The 12692-nt window shown below is 35.6% G+C and overlaps 3 protein-coding genes across 4 annotated transcripts; 2 read left to right on the forward strand and 1 right to left on the reverse strand.

The window, feature by feature from the left end:
• Positions 1-687: 687 nt before the first annotated feature.
• Positions 688-2953, forward strand: LOC127375089 (immunoglobulin superfamily member 3-like). Its single transcript, XM_051420922.1, has 6 exons — positions 688-829; positions 1005-1334; positions 1638-2000; positions 2087-2215; positions 2569-2630; positions 2713-2953. The coding sequence occupies exons 1-6, from the start codon at positions 787-789 to the stop codon at positions 2833-2835; spliced, it is 1050 nt and encodes a 349-aa protein (XP_051276882.1). The 5' UTR covers positions 688-786; the 3' UTR covers positions 2836-2953.
• Positions 2954-5004: 2051 nt separating this feature from the next.
• Positions 5005-7427, reverse strand: LOC127374445 (immunoglobulin superfamily member 2-like). The gene is made up of 6 exons (XM_051419741.1): positions 7362-7427; positions 6907-7233; positions 6200-6556; positions 5994-6122; positions 5284-5345; positions 5005-5176 (listed from the first exon to the last, which is right to left on the reverse strand). The coding sequence occupies exons 1-6, from the start codon at positions 7402-7404 to the stop codon at positions 5048-5050; spliced, it is 1047 nt and encodes a 348-aa protein (XP_051275701.1). The 5' UTR covers positions 7405-7427; the 3' UTR covers positions 5005-5047.
• Positions 7428-10242: 2815 nt separating this feature from the next.
• On the forward strand, positions 10243-12341 carry LOC127374749 (uncharacterized). 2 transcript variants are annotated; one of them, XM_051420313.1, is made up of 6 exons: positions 10243-10309; positions 10469-10795; positions 11012-11368; positions 11496-11621; positions 11903-11952; positions 12042-12341. In XM_051420313.1, the coding sequence occupies exons 1-6, from the start codon at positions 10267-10269 to the stop codon at positions 12162-12164; spliced, it is 1026 nt and encodes a 341-aa protein (XP_051276273.1). In that variant the 5' UTR covers positions 10243-10266; the 3' UTR covers positions 12165-12341. The 2 variants fall into 2 exon arrangements, with proteins under 2 accessions (XP_051276273.1, XP_051276274.1); XM_051420314.1 differs by having other exon boundaries at positions 11909-11952.
• Positions 12342-12692: the final 351 nt, after the last annotated feature.

A 12692-nucleotide genomic window follows, 5' to 3' on the forward strand; every position in this document is an offset into this window, starting at 1 on the left:
ACTGCAAACCAAGCTAACCATTATACTAGCTGTCTCGGGCTAATATGTTACAGCATAGATGTAGAAGTAATTTAACTGCTATCTATTTTACTCTTTTCCTACCCTTACTCTTGTGCACTCTTCTTGTATGTGTACTAGATTAATTGCTCTGTTGTACTTCCTATGCATACTTAATTTTTATCTTTCACAAGTAATACTTTGTTTCCTGACATGAAGCACAAAGTAACAAATTTCAAGGATTCAAGTTTATTTTATTGTCATCTACATTGCAGTGTTGTATAATGAAATTTAGATATAGTTACCCTTATGCTACTTTTAACAACAAAACAAAACAGTGAAAATGAGTCTATGAATCCAGTTTCCTTCTTACTGTAAGTCATTTTTACAATACCTTTGGTTTTGTTTATGGAATCTGATTTTGTAATCACAATCATCGAATTTGTGGTCCAATACTGTCTTCACAGGCTCACAATTGCTTCCAGTAAACACTGCCAAGGCAAGCTGCTATTTTTAACCTCTACTGGAAATGTGCTTTGCTCGCTGTATAGGTGATTGAATGGTGTAGGGTGCAGGGATAAGAATGAGGCTTCACAAAGACCAGAATGAGAACGGTGTGACAGGAAGTGACCTTTTCGTCTATGTTCTGTGATAACCAATCAGATGCATTTGACAGTAGTACATAAAGTACAGTATTGTTGCCACACACACATGCTTTATCACCTCCTTTACTCACTCAAATGCCAACAAGGTTCCTAACCCTAACCCTAAAAAAAAGACAATGTCAAAATGATCCAGTTATGGGTTATGTTGCTTGTTCTTCATCAAGGATGTAAGTGTTTTATTTCTATTTCTAATTCTGTGCAAGTTTTCAGTTTTTCAGTATTTGCATACCAAATAGGTTTATGAAGGTTGCTATATTATCTTTTAGCATGATACATTTTTTTTTTACATTGTACACTAAATGTTGTTTACTTCATGTATTGTGTTGTTTTAATTTAATTCAGATACACTGATTCCAGTGATCACAGTTCAGCTTGGTGAACCTGTGACCATCACATGCCCTTTGCCCAATATTCAGATCAGCCGTAGAAAACTCTACTGGTACAAGCAGAGTGCTGGGGATGCTATGAAATTAATTGGGACAATGGAGAATTCTTCACCACCTGCGTATGCACCAGAGTTTTCTGATTCAAGATTGAAGATGAGTAATGATAACAAATTTAGCAACCTAACCATTGTGAGGACAGTCCAAGAAGATGAGGGAATGTATCACTGTCAAAGCTTGGAGTGGGTTTCAAAACCTGACTGGAGCGGGACATATTTGTTACTAAAAGGTAATCATGTCATCTATTTTTATATAGTTTTGCAGAACAGTTGCAGAACAGTATCATACGTCTGTTTTGAAAAATTGCAAAACGTCACCCACTGATTGAATGACCACCAGCTGTGTTGTCTAATAAAAAAATAATCATACACTTTTAAAAGTGGAGACCATGCACTGAATATAAAAATATCTAGTTAAAACCATAAGTGTCTTTCTGTTTTTCCTTTAGTTCACATTTGAGATATGCTCAAATTCGTATGTTTTCCAAATGTGTTTGGATATCCCATCCTTTTAACAGTTTTGTACTACACAGGAAACACTCATCAAAAGAGGACATCAAACTATACTGTTGTTCAGTGGCCAACAGTATCTGATCCAGTCGGTCCAGAAGACTCTGTGACTCTCCAGTGTTCAGTCCTCTCTGACTCTGACAATAAAACATGTCCAGGAGATCACAGTGTGTTCTGGTTCAGAGCTGGATCAGATCAATCTCATCCAAATATCATCTACACTGATGGAAATAGACACGATAAATGTGACAAGAGATCCAACACTCAGAAAAGCTGTGTTTATCGCTTCACTAAGAACGTCGGCTCCTCTGATGCTGGAACTTATTACTGTGCTGTGGCCGCATGTGGAGAGATATTATTTGGAAATGGAACTAAAGTGGAAATCGGTATGTATCTGTGTTCAGTACTGGGAATGATATTCATAACATTTTAATAACATCATCATTGACATGTTTTATTCTGTGTTATCTAGAGCGAACAACAACAAGTTCTGAATTTATGCTGCTGATGATAACAATAGTCTGCTTGGTAATTTCTGTGACTGGAAATATCGTTTTCTTCTGTTGCCGAACTCCAAGACTGATGCGTAAACAACTGAAAGGTAAGTGCTTTTGACTGAATCAAAAATTTTAATTCTCATGTGGTTTAACTTGAAATGTTCATATGTTAAATGCAAGTGTAACATCACACAGGATGAACCTCAACCTCATGTTATGGGTTAAAATAATAGATATTAGAAGCAAAAGCACTAGTTTGCATATTGTCAGCAAGTTAAGTAACAGCAAACACTGAAACACAATCTGAATCTCCCTATTGCTGTTTGTTCCATGTGCAGTATACAATGTCAAAGTAAGAATCACTTCCAATTGTATTTTCTTTTCATTGAACCAGTTGAAGATGCTTATTGAAAAGTCAGATTAAGTACATAATATTCCTTGTCTCATTCAATATTAGGAACAGTAAGTGTCTCTTCACAAGCAAGACATGACAGTTCAAGCCAACCAGTACATGATATCGTAAGTAATGATACTGAATTACATTATTTGTTATTTCATTAACAGCACCATGATTATAATGATCATTTTATTTGCTGCACAGGCTGAAGTTGAAGATGATATGAACTACGCTGCATTGCATTTATCTGGAAGGAAAGCCACAAGCGGGAGGAAGAAGAAAGAGTTGAACATGGACGAAAGTTTATATGCTCAAGTTAAAGGCTGAATGTGTCAAGAGAATAACCTGTGGTTGTTTAATAGGAGTTAGTCATGATAAAAGCTAAAATCATAGCATACAGACATGCTCTTTAACTTCCATGTTTATTAAATGTTTTTGTAAGTGCTGTCGTTCTATTATCTTCGAAATATTTATATATATATATATATATATATATATATATATATATATATATTAACCTGAGCTGGTTTTATTAAAAAAAAATATTCAGAAAACTGTAATAGGACTATTAAAGCATGCAACTTTTCCCTTACATTTCTCTGCTCTGCATTTCATTACATTAGTTCAAGATATTCATTGTCTTTATTTGAAATCTGGAGATGTGGTTTGTAAAGAAAAATTCAGAAAATAAATGGCCTAAGTTCTTTTAAAATGTTAAATGTTCATGTGTGACGGGCCTGGTAACATGAGGGAACATGATGGGGCATCTTCACGCATACTACTAATCTCACATTGTGGCATTATTGGACTGGTGGTCACTCTAACTGTAATTATCCATATGCAAATATTGCACTTCATAGTTCAGGCAAAGCTCATATGAGGCTTCAGTGGTCTGATTTAGTCAAATTAAGTGAATAGTGTCTTTTTATAATGAAACTGTATGTCTGAGTTACTATTCTTACTACTGAAACTATTAAATAACCTCACTAAGCTTAATCTTGCCATACATACAATATTGTTTATTCATTCATTCATTAGCTATTAACTATTTGGTTGTTTTAACTGCATACTTTTATATGCAGGACAACGTGTTTAGCAGAGAGTGAAGGATCTGAGAATATAGCTCGTGTTCATGTGTTCTTATCCTGTGAGATTAAATAGTTTGAAGTTTTCTAACGACCATTAAAATCAATGCGCTCGGGCATTATTGATCTTGAAACAGAAACTACAAGCAACTCAAAAGAAGCTGGTGAGCCACGTGTCTCATTCAAGTACTGCAAGAAAGCGCAATATTCTGAAAATATTTCCATTACTAACATCACACTTGACAAAAAATATACAAAATAATACATAGAAACAGCAGTTTCTATATTTTTCTACCATCATTTTGTATCATGTTTATTATTCGCAACCAAACAACAAATGAAGGCCTGAAACTTCTCCTCTTCTCATCCACCATTTGCACACATTTGCGGCAACCTTTGGCATAGTTTTGTGCCAAACAAAATAATATTTTTTAAATAGAATTGTGTTTTTATTTCAATTGAACATGGTTAGTTTAAATGGCCCCCAGGCTAGAAGTTCAAGACCCCTACTCTAGATGTTCCCAACTCAGGACATAATGTGTCAGCTCCTACTTTCATTGGTCCATACACTTACAAATGGCACAGGCAGCATCAAGGGTGGCCAGGGGGTGCCCCTCAAACAATTTGATTTTATCAGAATAAAAACAACTGATTTGTTCAAACCTTTATAAACAGTTTGAATTATTGCAATATTTATTATGATGTAATCCACCACAAATACTTCATAAAGCAAAGAAAATGTCAAGTGACGGGGAACAAAATCAAGTCATTGTTTCCCTTAAAAAAGGCATTTTAATGTTTATCTGAAGGTAATATCAGTTAGTGCAGGATTTCCTGTTTGTATGGACAGTGTTTGCTTGCTGAGCCAGAGTGGAGAAATAGTAGCACAATTTACCAAAATAAGACTTACTTTGGAAGCAATGACAGCGACCAGTAATTCCTGATAAGACCAGTTGTGCTGTCTGTTTACTTAGTTGTTTTGGATTGCAAAGTTTGATCATGTGAGTAAGGATGCTGTTTCACATTCTTGTGAACATTTAACATTTAGCCTTTTCAGTTATTCATTTTCAGTCCTCAGGTTTCAGGTTCATATCAAGACAATAAATAAACTACTATATTAAAAACAGCGATGTAATTAAAAGATATGTAACAAAAAAGTTTATTTTATTAAATTAAATGTATTAAATTGTCATATTTTTTAATAGCCCGATAGGGTTGATATTTCTAAGATAAATTCAAAAAACATTCATAAAAAGCAAACAAACACATCAAACAATGAGAGCATCAATGTATGGTAAAACATGGAACATCTATAGCATGTCTGTATGCTACAGAGTGATTTAGCTTTTATCATGAAACACCTCTCATCAAAGTTAGAAGGGAAGCACAACATTTAATTTTTTATTTACACTGTAAGGTTTGTACTATAAACCAGCTGTTTCATAGACACATATTCACATTCTGGATTGAACTTGAGAATACACACTTTCTTCAGTCTTCAACTCTTGCTTCTTCCTTCCTCTTGTAGCTTTCCCTCCAGAGAAATGCAACGCAGCGTAGTTTAGATTATCCCCACCTTCAGTCTGTGCAGCAAATAAAAGGCTTATTATATAGTCACTTTGTCATGTTGTTTTTAGGAATTATGTAAATTAAATAATAACAAATGATGCAATTTGTTATCATTACTTACAATATCAGGGACTGGTTGGATCAAGTTGTCATGTCTTGCTTGTGAAGTGGCGCTTTCTATTCCTAACATTGGATAAAAACAGAAAATATTATGTACCTAATCTGACTTTTCAATGGGGTCACTCCTCAACAGATTTGCCAAATTTTATTTAAAAAGAAACTTTTCCTCAATTACTGACATTGTGTACTGTAAAGATTAACCTTTAAAGGGTATTTATGTTACATACATACACATACGCACAATTGATATTAAGGGAGAGAGAAACTCCTTCTAGACGGCTACGGTTGCAGGCAATTTCTTTGTTAATGCAATGCAGAGCTGTTGACAGGTATTATGAAGTAAAATACAAGAATTGGATCGGGAGTATCAGCAGACATTAAATAGATAGATTAGATAGACAGATATTAATGGTTTTATCAACAGTATCTGGTCAGCTGGAGAGCCCATTGTTTTGGTCTGAGATGATGGCGCTCCAGTACAACATTTTGTAGCAGTGAATTTTGTATATATAACCTTTAATGAGACACAAATGCAACTTTTTGCTAATAGTATGTAAAATAACAGACCTCTACTTCTAATATCCATTATTTTATCCCATAACATGAGGTTGAGGTTCAACCTGTGTGATGTTACACTAACACTTAGCATATGAACATTTCAAGTAAAACCACACGAGAATTACAATTTTTGATTCAGTCAAGAGCACTTACCTTCAAATTGTTTACATATTGGTCTTGGAGTTCGGTAACAGATGAAAACGACATTTCCAATCATAGAAATGACCAAGCAGACTATTGTTATCACCAGCAGGATAAATTCAGAACTTGTTGTTGTTAGCTCTAGATAACACAGAATAAAACACGATGTTATTAACATGTTATGAATATCATTCCCAGTACTGAACACAGATACATACCGATTTCCACTTTAGTTCCATTTCCAAATAATATCTCTCCACATGTGGCCACAGCACAGTAATAAGTTCCAGCATCAGAGGAGGCGACGTTCTTAGTGAAGCGATAAACACAGCTTTTCTGAGTGTCGGATCTCTTGTCACATTCATCGTGTCTATTTCCATCAGTGTAGATGATATTTGGATGAGATTGATCTGATCCAGCTCTGAACCAGAACACACTGTGATCTCCTGGGCACGTTTTATTGTCAGAGTCAGAGAGGACTGAACACTGGAGAGTCATCGAGTCTTCTGGATGGACTGGATCAGATACTGTCGGCCACTGAACAACAATACAGTTTGACGTCCTCTGAGTGTTTCCTGCGTATTACAAAACTGTGTTAAAAGGATGGGAAATCAAAAGAACAATCGTAAAAAATATTTAAGAGTAATTCAAAGTTGAAATGTACTGTAGCTTAAAAGGATCTGACATTATACTCTGCGGAAATCATGACAGAACCAGACGTAAAGTTAGATCCTGAGTGAACTCTCTACACTGACAAAACAGAGTAATATACCTCACGCAACATTTCAAATGGATATTTTAAGACATATTTTATAATGAGTTTGAAAATTCTCTCAAAACATAATTTTGACAGTAAGTCATTTTTCAGAAAAAATGTGAAGAGACATTAACATTTAACATTGTATTAAACCGATTACATAATTACCAGTTAATGACAAATAGGTCCCACTCCAAATATTCTCAGTCCAATCCACAAGTGCACAGTGATACATTCCCTCGTCTTCTTCAATTGTTTTCAAAATGGTCAGCTTGCTGATATTCTTATGAAATTTAACATCCAATCTTGAGGTTGAAAACTCTGGTCCGTACACAGAGGTTACATGTTTGCGAAGCATCACAATTAATTTCAGATCATCCCCAGCACTCTGCTTGTACCAGTAGAGTTGTTCATTAATCAGCTCTTTAGTAGGTAAAACACATGTGAAGGTCGCAGGTTCACCAAGTTGAACTGTGGTCACCGGAGCTAGTGTATCTAAATAAAATGAAAACATACAACACATGAAGCAATAAATGACAAAAAGATAATCACATAAACCACCATACATCTAGTTTTCATGTAGATACTGCTGAAAGTATTTGTCATTATTATGTATCACTTACATCCCTGATGAAGGAGAAGCAGTGTAACACAGAACACAATCATTCTGACACTGTAAATTATTAGGAAACTTGTTGGTATTTCAATGAGTGATGGTGGTGACGTGGTCCTTTTATGTCAGATCTTCAGATGCATCAGATTGGTTGTCACAGAATATACGATCAAAGGGCATTTCCTGCCACACTAGTCTTATTTTGGAAGTGTATTACCTCTAACTCATATCCATTCACTTAACTATTTGATGTTAAATAGACAAACAGATTATATTTTTTTCTGAATCTCAAGAACTCTTAAAAACATTGTTCTCAACTTTAAACATTTTTTACACATTCTTGCTCATATGTCAAAACTGCTGTTATGGCTGAATTATACGTGCCACATCCCTGCTCCTGCACTGACAAATACCACCTCTTACTGGCGCTGCAACATGGCACTTCTCAACATGGGGAGTATTTGATTATAAAATCAAAAAATCACCAATTTAGCAACAGAGTGAGGTTGCAGAAGAAGCAGACGCGGTTTGAGTCTATTCTTGGCACAATGTCTGAGACCCAATTTTCACCACAAAACCAACAACTCACGGTGTGCTGATTCGTTCAAATTAACCTGTGTCTCTCCTCTAACCTGTGCACTGTGCGCTCTGCACTGGACAAAAAAATACTCTCCTACTACTTTTATCCTACCCTCTCCCCCTCTCTGAGCAGGACGACCAATCAACCAATCGACCAACCTCTTGTCTGACCAAATTCTCACTGCTTAGGAAATTGCTGGTGTTACCTCCATAATTAGAAAAGAGAACAGAGAAAATAAAGCTCTCCTGAAACAACAGAAAGAAGAAATGGATCTCAAAAAAAGTGGAAGATTATTCCAGTCAGATGGAGCTTTAAATTGAAATGACTTGTGTCCAACTTCTTTAAAAATTCCGGGAATAAAGAAAAAGGGATATTGACTAACAACTGTTCAAGATTAAAATAAACACATTAAAAAATAGATTGAACCCAGTGAAATTGCCTTCTTGATGTGGAAACCAGTCAATTGATACATACATTAAACAATGGTGTGTTCTATATGGACACCTCAAAATAAATCTACAAAAAGAGTTGTATAAAGTATTAATTGACTTGAATCTGTAGTGTTTTCATAGACAATGTCAGCATAATCAATAATAGGTAGTATCAACTAAAATGTAAAGCAGTTAATAGACCAATAAACTGAACCCAGGCAACCATATGTGTTTTATTAATAAAATTAACGTGTGGTTTAAAGGAGAGTTTGTGGTCAAACCAAAATCTGAGATATTTAAATGAATCAACTTTAACAAGGTGTGACCCATTAAGAAAGATAATATTTAAATCAAAGGAATTTGAATGACTACGTCGCATAATAAAAACACCATGCTGCAGGACTGCTTCTTATTCGATGCAAGTTTGTTATTATGAAACCAGTTTTGGATCAAGCTAAAATCAAACTGTTCTGGATTTGAGATATATCAGTTAGAATAGTAAATAACAGTGTCATCCACATACAGATAAACAGAGCAATTTAAATACATTTGAGGTAGATCACTGATGATCAAAAGGAGGGCAAAATAAGTGGTCCCAAGGTGGAGCCTTGTGGAAATCCTGTCAACAATTAAGTAGTCAGACTGAGGACCTTGAAAGACACACTGACGTCTATTGTGAAGGTAGGCATTAAACCAGAGTAGAGGATTTTGATTTAAACTGATATAATGTAGCTTATCAAGGAGGACGTAGTGATCAGAAGCCCTAGAAAGATCAATCAAAATTGCACCTGTTCTTTGGCCCATATCAAAGGAAGAAAACACATCATTAGTGAATTTTAGAAGAGCTGTGGTGATGAAAAGATTCATGTAGTGTGATAATTGATTAAAATGAGTTTCTCAAATATCCTCAAGTATCTGTAGGTTTGCCAATCAGCAGAATCATTACACAAGCGATATTTGGCCCAGGCTTTATCCCTTTGTTTGAAAAGGATGATAGGATTGGAGCTAAACGCTCTGAAAACAGTGGAGATGGTTGTGGACTTCAGAAAGAACCCAGCCCCATCCACCCCCATCATCCTGTGTGACTCCCCTGTTGACTCTGTGGAGTCCTTTCGCTTCCTGGTTACCATCAATACCCAGGACCTCAAGTGAAGAAGAAAGCCCAGCAGAGGCTGTACTTCCTGCGGCAGCTGAGGAAATTCACTTTCAAGAGTGAAAAATGATTTTTTGGTTATAAATATCTAACCACTTTACCCATGCGGTTCTTACATTCACAGACTCCATGAAATGATGCCTTCCTCCTGAATATTTGGTCACATGATCAATGTTTTTTACCATTTCCTAGCAACAAGGGGTGGCTCAACTTACCCCACTCTCCCCTATATATATTGTGTTCAGATCTCTAAAGCTTTCATCTTCAATAATATCTTCTAAACTTAAAAATAATTTAGTTTAGTTTTCTGCACATAACTGAATGATATGCAGAGTTATTGGACAACTGTTTGTTTAGTTTTTTAGTTTTTTGTAAAAAGGTTTTCTCATAACCCTTAAAATCAAGACAGCCTTGCAACCCCCCAGGCAGCTTTGGTGACCCCTACTGGGTGTCCCGACCCCCAGGTTGGGAATCACTACCATACAGAATGTTACATTTTATCAGTTTACCTGATATTTAAATTCTTAAAAACTTGAATCTTTATGAATCAAATAGTTCAGTGAATGGATGAGAGTGGGAGGTAATACACTTCACATAGAGGAGGACCTAAACAGTGTGACAGGAAATGCACTTGGATGCACTTTCTCTGATAACCAATCAGATGCATCTGATGTTCTGACATATCAGGACCACGTCACTACCTTCACTCACACAATAACCAAGAAGTCTCCTGACAAGAGACAATGTTAAGATGATCGTGATCTGTGTTACACTGCTTCTCCTTCATCAGGGACGTAAGTGATATATAATAATGTCTAATATTTTCTCATTTAAGTATATTCACACAATCTTGATAAATGGTGGTTCATGTGAATACTGTATATCTTTTGCGTTGTTTTTACACTATTTATTATTTTTTTGTTAAATGTCTTGTACATTTTAATTTAATCTAGATACCCTGATTCCAGTGACCACAGCACAACTTGGTGAACCTGCAACCTTCACATGTGTTTTACCTGATTATGAGTCGAACCCAAGACAATTTCACTGGTACAAGCAGAGTGTTGGAGATTGTTTAAAATTAATTGTAGCACAGCGGAAAGGCATAAACCCTGTGTATGGACCAGAGTTTTCTGCCTCTAGACTTGATCTAAACATTCATAAGAATATCAGCAAGCTGACCATTTTGAGGACAATTCAAGAAGACGAAGGAATGTATCACTGTGCAATCATGGATTGGGTGAAGATTACTTGGAGTGGGACCTATTTGTCATTAACAGGTAATTTATCTGTTTTCTTCCTACGTTTTGCAATCACTTTAAACCACCACAACATCCATTATAATTGTTATGTGAGATGTATTGCTCTGTTTTGTCAATGTGGGCATTTCAACCAGGATATAATTCTACTTATGGAATTTATTATTTCTGCACAGTATCATGTGAAATCACTGTATTTTATGCTTATGTTACATTTGAACTTCTTTTCATACTCAGGAAACACTCTGAAGACATCCAACTATACTGTTGTTCAGTGGCCGACAGTATCTGATCCAGTCCATCCAGAAGACTCGATGACTCTCCAGTGTTCAGTCCTCTCTGACTCTGACAATAAAACATGTCCAGGAGATCACAGCATGTTCTGGTTCAGAGCTGGATCAGATCAATCTCATCCAAATATCATCTACACTGATGGAAATAGACACGATGAATGTGACAAGAGATCCGACACTCAGAAAAGCTGTGTTTATCGCTTCACTAAGAACATCAGCTCCTCTGATGCTGGAACTTATTTCTGTGCTGTGGCCACATGTGGAGAGATATTATTTGGAAATGGAACTAAAGTTGAAATCGGTATGTATCTGTGTTAAATACTGAAAATGATCTGTGTTAAATACTGAAAATGATCTGTGTTAAATACTGAAAATGATATTCACAACATGTTAATAACATCATTATTGATTTTTTCTGTGTTGTCTAGAGCAAACATCAAGTTCTGAATTTATTCTGCTGGTGATAACAATAGTCTGCTTGGTCATTTCTGTTGTTGGAAATATCGTTTTCATCTGTTACCGAACTCCAACACCAATATGTAAACCACTTAAAGGTAAGTGCCGTTGACTGAATCAAAAATTTTAATTCTCAGTTCACATAATGTAGGAAGTGAATTGTCAATAAATTAGTGTAGCATCAATGGTGTTTAGTCCTAATTAACACAATTTTGCTGGTTATTAAGTGTTCCTCATTAAATGTACACAATGTCAGTAACTAGAGAAATCCATTTTATGCTATTTGTGATATTTTGTCAATTAAAACTTGTTGACTCAGTTGAGGATCTTTATCAAAAAGCCAGGTTAGTACATAATATTCCTTTTTTCATCCATTGTTGAGTAGAAGGCACCTCTTCACAAGTAAGGCACGACAACTCAAGCCAAACGGTATGTGATTTTTAAAGTGATGATACCAGTTATTTAATTAACATAATTCCCAGCATGACTCTACAGTGATCCTTTTATGTTGTGCACAGACTCTAGACGGAGTTGATCTGAACTATGCTGCATTGCATTTCACTGGAAGGAAAGCTACAAGAGGAGGGAAGAATATAGAGTTAAAGACTGAAGAAAGTGTATATTCTCAAGTTAAATGCTGATAGTCTGTGTCAATGCAAACCTTTCGATTGGATTGACCACTGAATAAATGTAATAAGTGCCCCTCTCTTATCTTTGCTGAGCATAAGCATACATTTACAAGGGCCTATTTGCAAGTATGTATATAAAATTGCTCTTATTGTTCCACTATGTTGACCATTTCATCCTGTGTGGTTGTGTAACCCTATTTCATTTGTTTTATTCAAAATAAAACTGTTTTCATTGTTTTTTTTTTGTCTGCTTTGCTTAAAGTTAAACCTTGTTAGTTGTTATCTTATTTGATGAACAGCTGTTTTGCTTTCTTTCTTTCATACACGTGCACCTCTTATTCATTTTATATATATTAAATATACAGCATATGAGAATTGACAATTATGACGTTGTTTGTATGCTGTGAGACCTGTATAATAACTCCATTTTTCTTCAGGGAGTAGCCTTCAGACTTCCTCTTATTAGGGACCTCGCAAGCGACCGCAGGAGGTCCCTATTGTTTTTGCTTCGTTTATTATTATTAGGGACCTCGCAAGCGA

Source organism: Dicentrarchus labrax, unplaced genomic scaffold (genome assembly GCF_905237075.1).
Source record: "Dicentrarchus labrax unplaced genomic scaffold, dlabrax2021, whole genome shotgun sequence".
Classification (NCBI taxonomy): domain Eukaryota; kingdom Metazoa; phylum Chordata; class Actinopteri; family Moronidae; genus Dicentrarchus; species Dicentrarchus labrax.